Raw genomic sequence first — 20,000 nt, 5'->3', positions numbered from 1 at the left:
GGTTTGAAGAGGAATATTCCCAACATACCAGCTTGTGCAGCTCTGAGATGCTGATCTGGTCGGGGTCCACCATCTCAAACTCTTTTCTGGGAACAAGGTCTAAGCCAAGGTGCCTGGAGGAAGAAGACAGGGATCAGAGCTTATCAAAATAAAATGAAAGTTCACACATTTCTTTGAGATGATACGAATTGTCCAAACATGCCTCGTTTAGCTGTAAATTCCATTTGTACGTTTACTTCCTTCCTTCCCGCCGCTGTCAGGCTGCACAACAAGCTGAGCTCTCAGTAGACCATAAAACACTTTAATCACTTTGGCTACTTCAATTACATTCATCTGATGCAATATATAATACATTTAAGTACTTTTCTTTTCTTTTTTTATTCCATCTGTATATTTAATATTTAATATTGCTACTTCTTTACTGTTTTTATTACTGTTTATTTATATTACTTGATTTTGTATTTACTATGAGTCTCTTGTGTGCAACGCTGCTGTAATCCTGCAATTACTATCTTATGCTATCTTACTGTACAGGTCTGATAATAGCATTTATGTCACGTGTCTAATATAATTTAATATGTTGAATATTGCACTTTTATAGCTATAGTTACTATATTGCATATCAAAAGGCATAGTTTGACATTTCGGGAAATGTATTTATTGATTTCTGACATTAAAAGAGAAATGTTTGTGCTGCAAATAAGAAGCTGCAGCCGGCTAGCTTAGCTTAGCTTTAGCTTAGCACAAAGACACAAGAGCTGACCTGAAAGTGGCAAAATCTGCCCGACCAGTGACTCTGAAGCTCACAACTTCACACGTTGAATCTCGTTATAAACTCGAGTGCACACGTGTCTGTTTGCTGTTTTGCTGGAGACTTAGCGTGCCAGACCATCTCTCGGCGAAGCGCAGCGACTTCCTGTCGTCTCCGCCGGTTGCCTGGCAACTGCTCAGGGCCACGATTAAGTGTCTCAAAATGTTGAACTTTTGTTTTCGAGATTTCACATGAAAATCACAGGATTTCTTATCTTGTCTTGACAGACATCCTGAATTGTTGTAGGTTAAGTAACTACCCGACGGCATTTAAAGCCGTTAAATGTGACTTATCCTCCAACAGCTGCAACACGAACACACTAATATTAATATGTTAATGCATCATTTCAATAATGAATGATGTCATGTATATATAATACTAAAAGGGGCCATTCTGCGTAATGAGCACATTTGTTATTATCCTAATGTATTGTTAATTGGTTTAAACTCTGGCAATGCATCATTAAATTATCATTATTACTATGAATATTAATAGAGAGAAAGAAATTAGCTGTCAGAAGAATGTCATAGCGTCCAGTATGGACATCAGAGGTAAATGTAGAGGAGTAAAGATACAATGAAAAACACAAGAAACGAGATTAAACTTAAAACCACTTCAAAAATATATACAGTTTATGAATGTTCACATAAACTGTTTATATTTACTGCTCTGGGACTTCCAGCTGAAATATAAATATATAAGAAAAAAACACAATTTTGTCATTGTAGAACCATCACATCCAAGATTAGCTTTGGTGCATAAAAGCATTTTTGGAAACTCAACATGAGTTTGCATTAAAGCGGCCCATCGACGAGTCTTTAGGGATTATTTAGTACACGTGTCCCCACACCTCCAGTTCCCGCTGCTGCACGTCGTGCTCTGCAGCCGCACTATCAGCGCTGCTGGGATCTCTTGACCATGTGATTCGATCACTACAGCTCTCAGGTCAGTGTGCAGAGCTTCAACACGCATGGTGAACAAAATACAGTGAATGTACAAGCTCTCCTTCGCAGTTTCTACATTAACACATACAGTTGAATTGAATTTCTCTGTACTTGTATGTGCAATGAATATTATACTAAACTGACATAAAGCCATTGCGTCTTTATCTGCGTTATGGATGCATGTCACAGATAGAATATGACTTTACATTTCCTCCAGGGGAGCATGTGCATTGACTTTAAGCCGCTTGAGATCCACTCATCTGCTAAATGACCATAACATGACATCACAGAGGGGCTGTAGATCTCTCCCAGGCGCCAAAGGAATATTGTATTCTCCGTGCAACGCACTGGAGGGGTAACTCACTCATTGCCCCAGTCCAGCCGCACGGTGATGTGCCGCTTGATCTCGCGAGTCTGGTCCTGGGCGAGGTGACCCTGGATCAGCTGCCGACGCAGGTCGATGAGCTCGTTCATCACATGACGCAGCTTATGGAATAGATCCACCTTGTGTTTCTGTTGAAGAAGAAGAGAAAAGACATGTGATCTCCTTCTTCTGCAGCATCTTTGTGATTATCGATGGAATTCAAATATAGAAAGTATTTGATTTCACCCGTCGTGTTTGTTGTGTAGTATAACTGTCAATAGCTTTTTGCTTTTTGACTGTTTTAATGTTTTCTTAACTGTTTAAATCCTGTTTTCTCTGCATTATGTTTTGATGCCTTTAATGGTTTTATGTGAATCGCTTTGAATCTCCTTGTTGTTGAAATGTGCTCGACAAATAAACTTGCCTTTCCTACGAAGCTGAGAAAACGAGAGTCTGCACGCAGGCGGTTCTCTGATTTTACATTTAGTTAAAGTAGAATTAAATTCTAACCGCTTCCGCCAGCCTGTGCAGAATAAATATGTGTTGCTACAGAGATTTAAAGCCCACTGGTTTTGTTAATGAAACCCAAAGAAAAAAGAAAGAATTCCCCTTTGCAAGTCCGCTTTGACCTCCTCTCGGTAATGAATTTCATCACCATTTCTCATAAACCAAGGACAACACGTTTAATTCAGGCCCTTTTTCTGTTCTCCCTAACGGCACCGCAAGTCCACATTACCGCCCAGGTTTGTTTACATAAATACAAAAGATTAAGCGCCGATGTAAATGTAATGAGGATAAACAACTGCGCGTTCTCAAAAGGCTGCTGGAAAACAAAGATTTTTGTCAGGGTTGATGAGGCCTTTCGGGTGTCTATTCCGCGGGGCTAATTACCTACATTATAACAGATACACAGTTATGCTTAGGCCATTGCTCCCTGAAGTAATAACATGAATTGTAATTGGCAACAATAAGGTGAAATGTACCCCACATCCAGCCAACGCCGCATCCCATTATTATGGTTGCAACTGTGGCAGCACGGCCCATATCACACAGCGCCGAAAACGAGCAGCGTCAAATCAGCGCTTCGCATTAGTCGAGCTTCAGAGGAAGTTACATCACCGCCCCCGATGCCTTCGGGCCCCTCCGTTGCTCAGAGCGAGAGCAGTCCTCAGCGAGAGGTTACGTACAAACCCGACCGACCACGTCTGCCCGGCCTCCTCGAACACGTAGCAGGATTAAGGCAAGGCCAGTTTATTTGTAGAGCGCATTTCAACAACAAGGCGGTTCAAAGCGCTTCACTTAAAACTATTGAAAGCATCAAAACATAATGCAGAGAAAACAGGATTTAAAAACAGTTAAATCCTGATTAAGGACGCTTTAGGATCCCAGTAATCACTGCTTTGCCCCCCGGCGAGTAAAGGCGGGACCTGAAGGTGGTCGAGCTGAGCTGGAGTCTTTAAAGCAGAAGCTGTGAGCGGCGGCTTAAATCAATCAGCGACTGAATGACACGGCGTGAAATTGCATACGACAGGTCCGGGGGCCGTTATCTGTGTCCGACCGCCATTTCTGTTCCCGCGTAGATTTTGAATATGAATATCGTCACCTTCCTAAATTAATGGCCCAAGTCTTTTTTTCGGAAAACACAAAATAGCGTGACCAAATGTAATGTGTCTGCCTCTAGACACGGCACAACAGGCATACTGTAGTACCGGTCAAATTATGTTGTGATTACTAATACTATGTTCGAGTGAGATATTCATTGACAAAAATGCCAACTAAAATTGCTAGCTTAAATGCTAGCTTAAAAATGCCATCTAGAAAACCTTGTAAAATGGCCTAAGTCACATTGTCTTTTGACTTAGGCAAAATAAAATGGCCTAAGTCACACTCAGGCATACTGTAGATGTTATAATTGCTAATATTATGTTCGAGTGAGATCTTCATTGACAAAAATGCTCGCATAAATGCTAACTATGTCGCTAGCTTAAATGCTAGCTTAAAAATACCATCTTGAAAAGCGTGTAAAATGGCCTAAGTCACACTCAGGCATATTGCAGTACCGGTCAAATTATGTTATGATTGCTAATATTATGTTCGAGTGAGATTTTCGTTGACAAAAATGCTCGCATAAATGCTAACTAAATTGCTAGCTTAATTGCTAGCTAAACAATGCCATCTTGAAAAGCTTGTAAAATTGCCTAAGTCACATTGTCTTTTGACTAAGTCACACTCAGGCATACTGTAATACCGGTCAAATTATGTTATGATTGCTAATATTATGTTCGAGTGAGATTTTCGTTGACAAAAATGCTAGCAAAATTGCTAGCTTAAATGCTAGCTTAAAAATGACATCTTGAAAAGCGTGTAAAATGGCCTAAGTCACATTGTCCTTTGACTTAGGCAAAATAAAATGGCTTAAGTCAGACTCTTGACATCGGCCGTTATACTACAGGGGGAGAATCACATGATTATTTTAGGAAGGTGACGATATGTAAACACTCTGAATGCTGGGGAAGTTTCCAAAGGAGCCGACGCCGTATGTTCGGTATCTCCACTCACGATGCTTACTAGTTATAACTGGTGTGGAATTGGGTGCAGGGAGGAGAAACACACTTGGAGAAGCGTATTTCCAGTGAAACCCCCTCAGGAGCATGCAAATGAAACAACATCGGATGTGTTTTTCTCTTCTCCCCTTAGAGATGCTGGTAAAACTGTAGATTCAGCCTCAAGATGAATTGCTACTGACCACATAGAGCTGCTTCCACAGGACCCCCCATTCCTGCAGTGTGGAGGTGGTCTCTGTGATGATGGGGTCCTCCAGGGGCACCACCGTCTCACACAGCCTGCAGACAAACACACAACAAACGTCAGTAATGCATTACTGTGTAACTGAGTAACAGCAAAGGGATTAAAATGAGGAATTAAGTAATTAAATCACATTTATGCTCCAGTATGTCGACAATGTGCGGCTCGACTTGTTTGTGTCTCACATTGATATCAGTTTATTGTATGTGTGTGTGTGTGTGTGTGTGTGTGTGTGTGTGTGTGTGTGTGTGTGTGCGTGTGTGTTTTATTCAGCCTTTAAAGAGGGCGATAGAAATGCCAGCTATGTGATCATTACTGGATGCAGAATTTTCTTCCAGGTGCAGGTCAACAGAAGCGCATTAAAAGCGAAGGAGGAACTTTCAGAAATTGTGACCAAAAATATGTAGCATCTATCTATACTGTCAGACACTTTTCCTCGCTTCCACCGGGTTTTAAGGCGCGCCTCGGTATCAGACGCCGAGACCCCAAAGAATCTTTGCTGACACCCGGAAACGTCCCGAACACAGAAAATCAAGAAGAAGGGATGAGAAGAATACAGACAGAGGGCCGGATGTCCGTAGATACACAAACCACCACACACTCCGACTGTAACATAAGAGTCTACACATTGAATTTCTTATTCCTGCACATCAGATCCTCTAAAGGACGTAAAAGCTATAACCGCTTGTACAAAGTAACGTCTATACCGTTTGGGAGCCGAATACAATGTGACATCAGCAGTTTGGAGGACTATTTTAAATGAGTGGTGTGTAAATTATTCATACTACACACACACAAAACCACACGGATGAACGCCGCTGCTTCAAGACAACGTTTTAAAGCAGTAGGAGCTATGAAATATAACAAATAAGTAATATCGTGGAGAGTAATGTTAATAACCCTTTAAAAACCCCTGCGCCTATTATCAGACACAAAACAACAACATATAATCTCCGGAACCACATGGTTGTTTAACTTCATTTAAATTGCTACAATACCGCAACCCTTGTGAGAAGATACACCTGGTGTGAAACATAATTAAAGTAACCGTTAAGTGTAAGTATTTACGTAAACTCCATTTTTGAACCGAACGACACAGTTTTTTGACTGAAACTCCTTTGAACACCCAAATGCTGTGTTTTATTATGGATTTTGTCACAGATTATGATTCTTTAGGTCCTAATCTTTCCAAAAAAGCTGTCTTATTAGTATGTGGGCTGTTGTTAGGGCACCATCATACAGTTTGAAAAATTCGGTGACCGCTCAAGGAGGCATTTTTTGGGAAATCTTGTTCATATCGTGATGTCACATCAAAATGTGAAAAAGTGTTTGTTTTTTTGCAAATATACATTTTTTTCAGACACAAGTATTGGAATTCATTTGGGGGTTCCTACGACGACTCAAACACAGGGGAAAAGAAGAAAAAGGTCTAGAGACAAAATTGGTTCCAGGGTGTTTAAAGTAATAGATCTAAAAACCACCACACAGGATTTTTTAGATCTCGTGTGAGACTTGGTGATCTGCTATTCTTGTTTGTGCGACAATAGCAGCATCTCCACCCGTTGCACAGTGAGTCAGCGTGATGCTTTTGGGAGAAGCGCAGATATGCAGTAGGTGTGTCACCTCATTAACTCCACGAGACAGCGAAGCACATTTTCCCAAAAGTGCAACTCCCGGAGCGCGGGGGTGTAATAATCTCAATATCCATGTCTGCACTTTTAATTGTTTGAGTGCAATGGAGAGTCCTCCTGCTCAACTGGAGGGCGGTGACATAACAGAACTCCCGATCCGCACCGAGCCGCCAGCTCAGTCTGCGTGAGCTCGGCCGATAAAGAGCTCGGGCCGCCGGTTTTTGTCTTCGTCTTTATTCCGGCCGCTCTATTGTGGCGGGAACTGTGGATGACCGCCACTGTGTGCACATGTGTGTGTGAGAGAGAGAGTGTGTGTGTGTTTGTGTCAGCAGATGTCCGTTGCTAATCGTCTTGATTGATTGGATCGTCACACATCGTCACGCTCTGACCTTTGATGAATTTGTATCAAACTCCCAGTCTCATGAAGGAGAGATTAGTATGGAATAAACAAAATGGTGTCATCATCATATCTTCCTCCAATATGTCTCCATAAAGGCAGGTATGCAATAAAATGCTGTCTTCTTGATAATAAATTCATATAATGTAAGGTGTCCCTTCACTCTAGTCGTAGTGTGACTGGTTGTGAGGGACATTTAAGTCCCGCCCACACCGGAGGGGAAAACAATTAATTGCCCTCCATTGACTTTTTATTGTGTGAAGGTGCCTAAAAAGCTGCTGTGCAGTGGGATTCGCTACCAACAGGGGAAAGAACCCAGAACTAAGTTTTTATAAAGAAGGAAAAACTGAGGATACGGGCGATGAGACGTGAGGATGGGGAAGCTGTGACACTCTAATGCCTCATGTTACGTGTGCAGTGACCATTTTGTCAGTTATATACCGCATATCTGGGCATGTTGGGTATTTTGGATATTTGGGGGTAGGGTAGATACATCAAAAATAGAAAGAGAATAATAAAAAGTGGGACAAGTGCATCCCTTATTGACCCTTCACTGAGTCCCGCCCTCCCTTTTTCGTTTCTCCAAATATTAGATCCTATTCATCCAGGGAGTGCAGTTAGTGACAGTATGGGCCCCGGAGGAGGCGGGGCTTAGCAAGGGTCAATTATGATGCTGCGCAAGCTGGAATAAAAACACTTCATCATACAACTTACCCTCTGTTGGTCACTGTGGATTTCTTCAAGTGGACATAGCTGACTGGGAAGATCCCCTGTGGGCAGAGAGGAAGGAGCAGAGATGTTTCCTAGCGTGACAGGACCACGTTCCTTACTCTCCTGCTACATGTAACCAACATGTACAGTGTTGTGTTGTGTTTGTGTTGATAGTTAGAAGGAGATTATACAATTCTGCTGGCGACGCATTACGTGTTGAAGAAAATGCACGATCACGCTTCCTTTATACGTATTTTGACAATGTCGGCGTGACATTTTCAGCCACGCAAAGGAGGATGAAAAAACTGAAACAAAACAAAAAGATGCACACGCCAGAGAGACGAGAGGCAGAGCCTGGCTTAGCGAGGGGAAGGCCACGAGAGAGCGCCCGGTGCCAACTGCCACCCTTGCAGTTCATCTTTCTTATTCTAATCTGCCAGATGTGGCGAATCGGCCACAGTGAGCACAACTAATTCCTCCCAGCGCAGAGAGAGTATGGGGGCGACTGGATGTGGGCAGCAGAGTACATAACAAAATGGAGGGGTGTTAGTACGAACTGTAAATAGCTGACGAGAGTAGAGAAGGACAGCGTGTAGCCGCTAACGCCTACATTCACCAGGACTGGGCCGCTTTTGTGCTTTCTTTGAAGCGTTACAGCAGCATCACGTAACACTTCAGGTTGTTTGACGTTTCAGTTCAAAGCATAGCGAACCTACAAAATAGCCCATAAATAATGTTTTCTAATAATATGCCGGCCATTCGGGTTCCTGATACTACTGTTTTTTTTGCATGGATGGATATGCAAACTCTCCCACGTTGCTTATTGACTGCTGCAGCTCCGCTACAGGTTATCAAGGATGGAGTCTCTCATGAAACAGTCTTTACTGAACGATCAATCCCACGGGAAGCAGATTTGTCAGTCGTATATAATAACCACTTACTGCAGTGCAGAGTATTGATCTCTGTCAGCAGTGATGGTGTCGTATTATTCGGAGTTCTGCACCTATGGTCTGTCTCTCTTCTCACTGAGCAGGATTCATCATAATGATGCCGCATGCACAGGCTGTTCAGGGAGATCTCTCCATCCTTCCCTCCATCTTAACTTTCTGTCTGCCTGCAGAGCAAAGATGCAACAAGTGTGCGCTGCATCTCGCCTGCAGAAGTTGCTCAAAATTAAAATTTTATTTTAGCATTTATTTAAACAGCATTTTTGGTTTAAAAAAAGGAAAATAAAATAAAAAGAATCACTAATTGCACCATCTGCTGGCTGAAAGGAAAACAAAATCTGGATTTTGTTTTCAAAGATTTCTGCACAGGAGAGAAATTGCACATGAAATAATAGAGCTGGCATGTGTATGCATGTTATGCAATGCACACACCTTTTAAATGTGTCATTATATTTGCCATTTGTGAATTGCACCCTGAAGATGGCGCATTAACACACGACGTGTTGTGCTTTTTGCTATGAAGTCAAAACAACTTGAAAACGGTATTTTTATGAACGCACATCTGGAAATACGGGTCAGGGGATTTCTATTTTTGTCAAATCAAAGCTCTATCAAATAAGCTAATCAGTCATTAAGCTCTTTGTTGTCTAGACGGAGTTATTTCTGGGATCTCTCACTTTCTGGGTTATCATTCACAAATACGTATCTCTGATCACACCTTCCTGTGGAGATCAGTTTGTGGTACAAGACAACCAGGTTGACAGATGTTTTGGTGACTCTTTGCGTGTTTAATGAAATCATAATTCACTTTTATTAAACGCTGGTTGTCCAACAAGTTGAGTTAACAGTCTGTTGCATTATTTAAAACAGTAGAGCTTTATGAAATGCTAAATATTGTAGACGGCAGGACTGAACAAAGTGTCAACCACAGTGTGTGTGTGTGTGTGTGTGTGTGTGTGTGTGTGTGTGTGTGTGTGTGCTGATATAATTACCTTGACAGAAGGCTTCTTGGAGGAAAAGCCCCTGTACCAACCTAAAGGAAGAGCAAAGTGCACATCAGAAAAACCCTCACAGTGACAAGTACTATTGTGTACTACATGTGCCACTACACAATTCTGCTGAAGTACTTGTAATCGTGGTACAAGAGGTTGGTGAAGCGTACATGTGTTTTTCTAACCCCCTTAAAATCCAATCATAACAGTTACTTTAAATGTCAGTGTGAATGTCGTTCTCTGCTGTGAAAACATTGACTCAAACACAACAGCTCACCTGATTTTTTAAAATATATATATATTTACTCATGTTTACCCATTAAATAAAAGTAAACATGAGTAAGAAATATATATTTTTCACATATATGTAATTTTTTCCCCCTGCATACTGTGTACAGCCGACTAACTTTACTCATCAAACTTGCATTAGCTAACAGCGCTAGCCCAGACTAGCTTGGACTAGCCTAGCCTAACAGCTTAAGCTAAACTACATGTTCTACTAATTCTACGTTTTAAACACGACTATCTGTCTTTTTGACAAACAAAAGGAAAACACGGCGCTTTAAAATGATTCGTTGGATACTTCTTAGTCAGTTATCGTTAATTTATTGGGCCCAAACTAACACAAAGATAGCGGCAGCACATACGTTTGCCGGGGTTCCGTAAACTAAGCTAGCAGTTAGCTCGGCTACATCACATAAAAAGTTGGGTTGGTGGCTTTCTAGACACCAGTGGAGGGACTGGGATAAAGTAATGGGATTATATTATAACAAATGTTACATAACATTTCATTAAATGCATGTTGAACTGGTATTTATCAAAGTTTACAGTTTGTTTTGGTTCACCCTGAATTACAACAATAATAACCACATCTTGTGCAATAGTAATTTTGTATTATCTCAACATCGTGCAACATTACATTTTAAATTCATCTGTAATAGGTTTTTCATTGATCCATGTGCAATATATTTTTCTACAAATTGTTTAAATATCATTGACAATATCTCTTAATATCATCAATATTACTTTTTTACTTTAGTTCCCACTTTTCTACTGTTAGCATCCCTTCTTGGAGACTTTATTAGTTTTTATTTGTTATCTGTATTTTTGGTTTTGTATTTAACTTTTTCTATTTTAGTCACTTTTATGATTTTTTAAGCGTCATATAATGAACAAATAAAAAACACACAGGACTGTGGAGGCAGACTAGTCGGCGTGATGATGGTTTCAGTCTCATTTCGCCACACGGAAGAGCTTCAAACTGTTTTTTAGAAGGTGTATTTAGTGTGTATTTTTTTGTATTTTATACAAAATCTCTTTAGACCTTTTTTCAGGCATCTAACAAAAGAAAACTACTCAAAAAACCCTGTTCACTTCGACACGAGGGAACCAGAACACTGACTACATGTTTTCTTTAATATTGCTTTCCACTGTCTGACTTCCAGTAGTTAGCTGACATTGTATATATCATATTTATTGGGGTGACATTTGGCAAGTGGCCTGTATGAACTGAAAATAAGATACTGGTAAGAATGAGGGTTTGCAACTTTGGGACCCCTGAGGAGTTATTTGCACAACATTCATTAATATTTAATCGTTATAGCAGGCTAAAAATGGAGGATGATGATTTATGCCTGTGTTGTTTTCTTGTATGCTTTCTGTTTCTAGTCTAATTGTTCGTATAGTTGATCGTTATACAATGTTATGTATTTTTATTATTATTTTGTGTCTTTTTATTGTTTTGTTGAAGTTAATGATTGAAAGAAATAATTCTTCATTAATTAATTTGGCTTAAAAGTAGCCAAACATACTGTAAATACTAAAACTACTACTTTATTTCACCTGCAGAATGTAGATTGCCCCACAGGTAGCTAAACATATTAAATTCCCAAGATAAAAAACCAGAGGAGGGCGTTGAGGCCCCGGGTGAGAAACAGATACCGACCTCATGTCTTCCTGCAGAGCAGAACAGCGATGGTTTATAACCAAACACAAACAGAACGCTTTCCCACAGGAGACCTTATTGCTTCTTTACCTTCACTCTTCTCCAGGATCTGAACAGTTTCCCCGATCTCCAGGACCAGGGCCTGGCATACTGACGACCGGAAGTTGCAGATCACTGTACGGAAAGAGAGACGAGGGAAAAGAAACATGAGACAAAAAAAATATATATATATATATATATATGTATATTTTTAGAGACAATACATCGACATAACACCAAGAGGACGACAAAACAGTGAGATTCAAGCAAAACATCACATCGTCAGGGTATGGGAGAACGGTGTGTGTGTGTGTGTGTGTGTGTGTGTGTGTGTGTGTGTGTGTGTGTGTGTGTGTGTGTGTGTGTGTGTGTGTGTGTGTGTGATGGGGCGCAAGAATACTTTTTAATACTGCTCATAATACATCATTAAAACTACTAATGACAAGATTTGTTTTGATCCATGAAAATACAATCTTGTATTTCCTTATAATTTGATAATTACACACACACACACACACACACACACACACACACACACACACACACACACACACACACACACACACACAGCAGCGGTGAAATACATTTACTTGAGTTTGATGATTAAATGTCCCATAATGTAAAAGAAAGTGAGATTTTCATGTATTTGTATTCATGTATTATGAAGCAGGTCTAAGCTATATTACTAATATAAATATTAAGTGCTAAATCCATGCAGAACAAAGGTCATATTCAGAAGCTAAACACTACAATTTACTATGATAAAGTAAAAGGGTAACATTTTGAATTTCCCATGGTTTACAGACGGCTAAAAGGATTTTTTGGGGACGGTGGAAAAAGGCCTTCTGCGATGAAAAGAAATGAAAGAAAAAGTACATAGATGAGGGCAGATGTACATGTATGTGCGTCTGCGTGGGTTTCAATTGGTTTTCAGGCCAAAAAAAAACTCCACCATGAGACAAATATATTTGACCTCATAGTAGTTAACTGTCAAGAATACATAAGAAACAAATGCTTGGTTTAGTCTCTGACCTCTGATTAGGCGAGGTGCCTCCCTCACAGAGCGAGTAATAATAAGCAGTTTAATGCAAACATCTGAACACAGAGTCACACAGGAACCACTGCTTAGCAAACTGTAAACACGCTCCCACCCTGAAGTGGGAAGTCATTTTAATAGGCAATTAATTCTTTAAGCGGCCTGATTTTTCCCCTCTTTTTTTTGTGCCGTGTGAAGTTAATTGAACTGTCTCCCAAAATAGAGCCCACACGCAAACTGCTAAGTAGTAAAACGCTGCTTTATCATAAGTCGGTATTAGCATAAATCTTCCGCGCCGCCTCCTTTTTTTTTTGTGCAGCTCTGACCAAACAGCATAAAAAAATCATGTGACTCTGATTAAAGAACACGGTGATGCCTTCAGGGACGCACGCCGCAGGACGAGGCCTTCACGAGGCAGCGTCTCTGTAACGCACACGCCTCGGCGAGGACAAACTTGTGTAATGATGGAGGGCCCGCTGACGATTTCTTTTTAAAAACCTACAAATGGTGGCCCTTCAAGGAGAGTTTGGTGTGAATCATTATGCTAATGAACTAGCTAGGGGACCCAGTGAGGGGGAGGAAGAGGAGGAAGGGGATTCAGGATTCGTTGCCTGTTTGAGGGTAACGAGTGCTCTGTTTTTTTTTTTTGTTTTTTTTTTTTTATTTCTGTGCTCGGGTAGCTATGGCAACAGATGATCTACAAACTGGAGGGCTTTCTTCGCTGTTACTGCTGCAGGGATCTGGGCATTTTCAAAATGGCAAAGCTTATTGGATGCTGCAGTTCAAGTCGAGCGTATTGGGCAAGAATTAAGAGACGGATCGACTTTAAAGAGCCTCCTTGTCACCTTTTTATTTTTTTATTTTTGGGGCCTCGGGCACCTTTTCCAGCCGGGGCTAAGTATTTCCCATTTGAGAGCGCTGGTCTTTAACGACCTTCTATTTCATTTGAATTGCACAAAAAAAAAAGAAAACCTGCACTCACACCGTTTGAAAAAGTCTTTAACGAGAGAGATGTCATGTTTTCATAGTCCACCCTCACACAGACACACAAAAATAAACTCAGAGCTGTGTAAACACTCTTCCATTGTGCCTAAAAGCTTTCTGCATTTGCATACACACACACACACACACACACACACACACACACACACACACACACACACACACACGCACACACACACACACAACAGAATGTGTCTTTCTACTTCAACATGTTGAACGTAGGATGTTGGAAGGACTGACGGGACAGGCACAGTGGAATTTTTTTTGGCAAAAGCAAAGACTTTGACTTCACATGGCCGCTGTTGTGTGTTGTGTGTTGTGTGTTGTGTTGTGTGTGTGTGTGTGTTGTGTTGTGTAACCAACTCACAGGAATTACGGAGCTTGAGCACAGGAGGCTCCTGCTGTGCTCACCTCCGCACGCTTCCATTGTTCCATGTATGACACATATATGAGTGTGTGTGTGTGTGTGTGTGTGTGTGGTGTGTGTGTGTGTGTGTGTGTGTGTGTGTGTGTGTGTTTTGGGGCGCAAGAATACTTTTTAATACCGCTCATAATACATCATTAAAACTACTAATGACATGATTTGTTTTGATCCATGAAAATACAATATTGTATTTCCTTATAATTTGATAATTACACACACACACACACACACACACACACACACACACACACACACACACACACACACACAGCAGCGGTGAAATGCAACTACTTACAGTGACTTGAGTTTGATGATTAAATGTTCCATAATGTAAAAGAAAGTGAGATTTTCATGTATTTGTATTCATGTATTATGAAGCAGGTCTAAGTTATATTACTAATATAAATATTAAGTGCTAAATCCATGCAGAACAAAGATCATATTCAGAAGCTAAACACTATAATTTACTATGATAAAGTAAAAGGATAACATTTTGAATTTCCCATGGTTTACAGACGGCTAAAAGGATTTTTGGGGACGGTGGAAAGAAGACTAAAATAGTGCAGCGCCTTGTAGACCAGCTGCTATAATCCAACAATACAGGGATCAGTATCTGCCATTATGGATCATGAATGATCACATGATCAGGGATATTTACTCCCTTCTTTCTTTTGTGTTGATCCGATCAGTGCTTTGATCCGTGAGCCGATCCGAAAAGGTTTCATGAGCAATAATCACCTCACACGTCTGAATAATGTTTCATTTGTTTGGGGTTTTGGACGTTGAAGCCGATCCGTGTTTCGGAACATTTCCTTATGAAGCCCAAGAGAAAACAGCACATGTATGAGACCTGGAATCATCCAAAAAGGTCGGAGAAGCTTCAGCTCTCACGGACGAGGAGAAAGTTCCCCAAAAGTGGGATTTCTTGAGTGACGTGGTTGTGATGCGTTGCAGTTTAAAGCAATGGGAGGATGTTCATGGCTCTTTCAGAAGGAATTAGTAGCCTTGAAGACCAACAACACATTGGAATAAATAGCGTGAACACAACCTACAGCCAAATAGGTTTCATCAAAAAGTTAAGTTGCTTTAGATTTAATAAACTAAACAGATGCATCGCTAGTGAGTATTTATTTACTCTCTATAGTCAACCGGCAAAAAGAATCATCTCAAAGCACACGATGTTCTCTACTTCCTGGTCTGAATATTGCAACCAAACATCTTTAAAGTCTGACTAAAGTCTCGGAGGAATCCAGTTTTCTGTGTCGACGTGAAGAGAGCAGATGCTGGAGTTTGTGTTTCCACCACAGCAACATTCCTGGATTTCATAATGCAGAAGTTATGACACAATAGCACCTGAGTCTCACAAATACTGAGAGTCATAAGAGGGAAGATCACCTGCTGAGTGTAAAGACATCAGCATTAGACTCAGGGGACCGCAGACAAACTAGAAAATAATTGTAAAACGAATCTTAAAATCATCGAAGCGGCATCGGTGAGACTTAAATAACACGTTTCCTCTGTTGTAACGCGCGGTGTGATGGGGGAAGAAACTCCAACTCAACCTCGCTGATTGAATCCTGCAGTGTTGCCATATAAAAAATAAAAATAAAACCGTGATGATTGCAGTCAAAATAATTGAAAAATGACTTATTTTATGGCAAAACATTGGCCGATTTGGGCATGCTGGGTACCAAAATGTTCATCAGCTCCCGGGCTTGCTGTATGACGCGGTTTTAGAAATGTGGGCGGAGTTTTCAAGTCTTCAGGAGTCTTCAGGAGTCAGAAATGTCCGCCGGCAAAAGAAAAAAAAGCTCCGTCCGTTTTGTGACTTTACAGGTACTCATAGAGGGTTTATGTGGTTTATTGCTTTTTTTGACTCCCACGAGCCCTTAGGGTTACGGAGATGTGTTTTTTATTGGAATATGAACTTGTAAGAGGTACTTATTAACGTTTTAGTGAAACGTTACGGAGTTTATGTGATAAACAACGTGGCGATTCGGAGCTTTGAATGTGTTCAAGTCCCTTCCACTTTGTCTCTGCTGTCGTCCATACTTCCTGCACATCAAAACCCCGTCGGAGGTATTTAAACACACTCTGTCGACGGCGACCTTTGACCTGTTTCCCTCGTCTGCGCTTCACTTCCTGTCACTCTCTGCCGTTTGATAGTCAGGGCCGAATCCAATATGTAAGCTATCGTTCCTTTAAACAAAAGATATATATATATATATGTATTTACAACAGATGAAGAGAGACAGGCATCACCTTCCGGTGTAAATATCATTACATGCTGCCGTGTCTTGACAAATGTTTTTCCCTCTTTATGTAATATAGCGACGCTCGAGCGCAGCATGCGTGGCCTAGTGACCTTGTGTCGGAGTCAGCGAGAGTTACCCGACTGTGCAACGGCTCACAGGGGAGGCATATTCTGCAGAGAGGGGGGGATGTCGTCAAAAAGAAACTGCCAGCGCAACAGTAAACACCATCATGGATTATGAATTGTCCGTTATTGGCTCCTCTGCGCTGAGAAACGTCGTAATAAAAGGAGAATGAACCGCAGCGCTGACATTTCCTTGGGGTTTCTTTCGTCCTGTTTTTGTTCCGGTCTCCGTCGTGACTGAGCTGCTTATCCTTAAACCCCTTTTCCAGTAATGCAATGTGAGCACGAGGACCACGCAGGTCCTGCTTGAGTAGTCTCTGTCCCAGATCCAGCAAAGTAAAAAATATATATATATATATATATATATATATATATATATATATATATATATATATATATATGTGTATTCATTCCGGGCTTCGCCCACTGAGTCATGTTGCTCGGCACGACTCACTTACTCTGACACATTCCTGCGCCGAAGCCTTGCTAACGTAGGGATTCCTGCCAGAGAGGCGCGGGAGCGTTTCACCGAATCTGATCCCAAATCAGCAGCCGCGGTGAATCTGGGCCCGCCGAGCAGCCGCAGGGGGTCCGGGTAGCTGCGAGGCGGCGGAGGCCTCATCATGAAGCCCTTTCAGAGAAATTACCGTGTAGGCGACTCTCACAAATGAAACAACGGGTGTATTTATAGTGCTGTACGGTACAGCGCTCATGGAACCGTGAGCTCCAGAGGCAACGAGCAACTTTCCCCACTAAATATCGTCGCTGAAACCCACAAAGAAATGTTGTTTTTGGGACGCATCAATCTCTCCAATCCTGCACTCAGATGAATATTAGCTCTGTCTTTTGTTCTGTGTTTGATCCTCTGAGCTGCAGGTCAGGTACCGGTGGCCTACAGCTTGATTAACACACACACACACACACACACACACACACACAATCCTGGTAGAATGTGTGGTCACTGTTCCACAGGAGAGGTTGAGACAAGAGGCGCACTTCCTCCTAAAATGTCAAACAGTCAATGAGATATGGAACATTTATTTTTTGACGAGTTCAACCCTGTAATCCCAGATTCCAGAGAGTTTAATAACCTCTCATGCATATCTTGCTGCTTAATAGGTTTCAATACTCACACACACATAAAAACACACGTGTTTGTTGAAACATAGTTCTAATATTGTATATATATACATATCTATATCATTATTATATAAGAACCGCAATGTTGTGTTAATATTCACATCGCTTGAATGTGTATTTTTTAGTAGTTTGCACGTTCTGTGGCAAAAAAAAAAAGATCAAGCTGGCTGATTAATTTCACTCCAATAAAAGTGCAAAGAAATTCTTTGCTGCTAATATGAGAGAAATCTGCCAGTGAGTCATTTGCAAATAAGATAAATCTCAAAAAGACTGGATTGAAGGATTTATTTGATGGGTTTAATTATGACAATTTATTGAATTAAATTCGAAAATATCAACAATTACCTCATAGTACGCTTTCTTACCCCAAGGTGAGCTTTTTACATTTGGGTTACTTTGTTTGAATAAACAATAATAAATCAGTTGGTGATTAAAATGACGATCAGTGGCAGTTCCAGGGTGAGAAGGAGCCGGGCGGGCGTCCAATCCCCGAATCCCCGGGCCTTTTGCTGCCACTCTGCATGTGATTTACAGACTAATAGTTTACTTACCGGGTAAACAAACTAAATGAATAGGCTGCGGTTCTAAGAAAGAGGATTTAACGTTTCATGACGTCTCGTTATAGACGGAGCCCATTAAGACAACACCGGACTAGGAAACAAACAAAGAAGGCCTGACTGGCTCTCACACACACACACACACACACACACACACACACACACACACACACACACACACACACACACACACACGTTTTTGCACTTTCTTTATTATTATTGTTTAATTTCCCAAATGAATACACTCCGCTGCTGTTTTGTTGTATACATTAGCATCTTTCATTCCTGTTATTTGTGTGTCTTGCTATACTGTGACAAACACAATTTCCCTTGGGGATGAATAAAGTATATATCTATCTATGCATCTATCTATCTACACACACACACACACACACACATCGCAGTTTCATATCGGTGCGTGGCAATATTGGTGTGAAGGCAATTTACAGGCAAAATAAGCAAAGAATAAGGGGGGGGGGGGTGCGAAATGGTGCCTGTGTGTGTGTGTGTGTGTGTGTGTGTGTGTGTGTGTGTGTGTGTGTGTGTGTGTGTGTGTGTGTGTGTGTGACGTTGCTCTGCTTCCCCTCTCCCCTCCTCCCGCGCATTTTCAGCACCGTGGACAGCGTCATCTGCACATTTCAGCACCGTGGACAGCGCCAGGTCACTCAACGCAACCGACCGACTGATGCGGAGGCTGCTGCGCCGAACTGTTGCTTCCCTCCCTCCCTCTCTCAGACACACACACACACACACACACACACACACACACACACACACACACACACACACTACCTCCCTCCCCTGCTTAAAACCCACCAAATGCATTTGCGCTTGAAAAAAAGAGAGAGAAAATAGAAAACACCTGCAGTGCTTCTGTGACGGATAAATGGAGGCGCGCGGGTGGAGAACACAGCCGATGTGATGGTGCAGTGTTTATGAAACGACCGCGAGAGATTATAGTGTGCGTGCGTGCGTGCGTGCGTGTGTGTCTGTGTGTGCGTGTGTGTGTAGCCCTGCAAGTATACAAGCAGCATCTGGACATGACTCACAGCCCTGATGGAAGAAGCCCCTCTATAGCGTCAACATACTTTTTTTGTGGTGTTGTCGTGGGTCCAGTTGACCCTCGAGGGGTCAAAGTGCACACGTGCACTTCCTCTACCTGTAGACGGGAACACACTACAGCAGCATTAGGGCCGCGTTCCCGTCTACAGGTAGACTCCAGCCTCACTCCTTCCTACACCTGTTGGAGGGGACGCAGTCACGATGCCCCCTCGTGGTTTCAACACGAATCGCGTTTTTTTTACTCCCCCCCCCCCCCCCCTTCTCCCCCCTCCCCTTCAGATATGCTCCAAAAAAAAAAAGAAAAAGGTCTAAAAAATGCTACACTGACGCATATATATTTATATTTTTGTTGTTTTTGTTTGACAAAAGCACACAGCTGTTAGAGTGGGAGTCGATCCAGAGCACCGCCCGCGGCTGTGTACAGACTGCGATAGCATCTCTTAAAGGTGGTGTATCATCCCACGCAATTTCCCCCTCATCCTATGCAGTCACTGCCCGCGTACACCAGCCATTAGAAGTGTAGCTGTGTTGCTTTTTCCTTCTCTTCTCATTGGCTGTAACGGGCATAATAATAACGGGGCTTTGGATGAGACGATGAGCGGAGAATTGGGTGTTTTCTCCTGCAGGAAATATCATAAAATCTGATCGTATGAACGCGGTGTGATGGAAGTCAATTACAAATAAAACACACACTGAGGAAACTGTCAGTAGCAATGAGAATAAAAGGTGCAATTGACTCACCAACTCCGATTTTCTCCTCTTCTGTTGGTATCCACATATTTGGTTATTTCCCCTCCGGTAGAGAGAGCCACATTA

General features: G+C 41.7%; 1 protein-coding gene across 1 annotated transcript in view; it reads right to left on the bottom strand.

The window, feature by feature from the left end:
- Window positions 1-19,962, bottom strand: part of LOC306743889 (dedicator of cytokinesis protein 3-like) — a gene marked incomplete at both ends in the record, with an annotated part of 55,970 nt that extends 36,008 nt beyond the window's left edge. Inside the window, 7 exons of the mRNA XM_079226454.1 lie at window positions 29-113; window positions 2,120-2,268; window positions 4,866-4,962; window positions 7,667-7,722; window positions 9,603-9,643; window positions 11,638-11,721; window positions 19,926-19,962. Coding sequence (XP_079082580.1) covers window positions 29-113; window positions 2,120-2,268; window positions 4,866-4,962; window positions 7,667-7,722; window positions 9,603-9,643; window positions 11,638-11,721; window positions 19,926-19,962 — 549 coding nt within the window. The remainder of the gene's footprint in view (window positions 1-28; window positions 114-2,119; window positions 2,269-4,865; window positions 4,963-7,666; window positions 7,723-9,602; window positions 9,644-11,637; window positions 11,722-19,925) is intronic.
- Window positions 19,963-20,000: the final 38 nt, after the last annotated feature.

The sequence above is a fragment of the Taurulus bubalis genome (genome assembly GCF_910589615.1).
Source record: "Taurulus bubalis genome assembly, chromosome: 11".
In the NCBI taxonomy this organism is placed as follows: domain Eukaryota; kingdom Metazoa; phylum Chordata; class Actinopteri; order Perciformes; family Cottidae; genus Taurulus; species Taurulus bubalis.
Note: the sequence above shows the minus strand (reverse complement) of the source record. Positions and strands in the feature narration are given on the sequence as shown.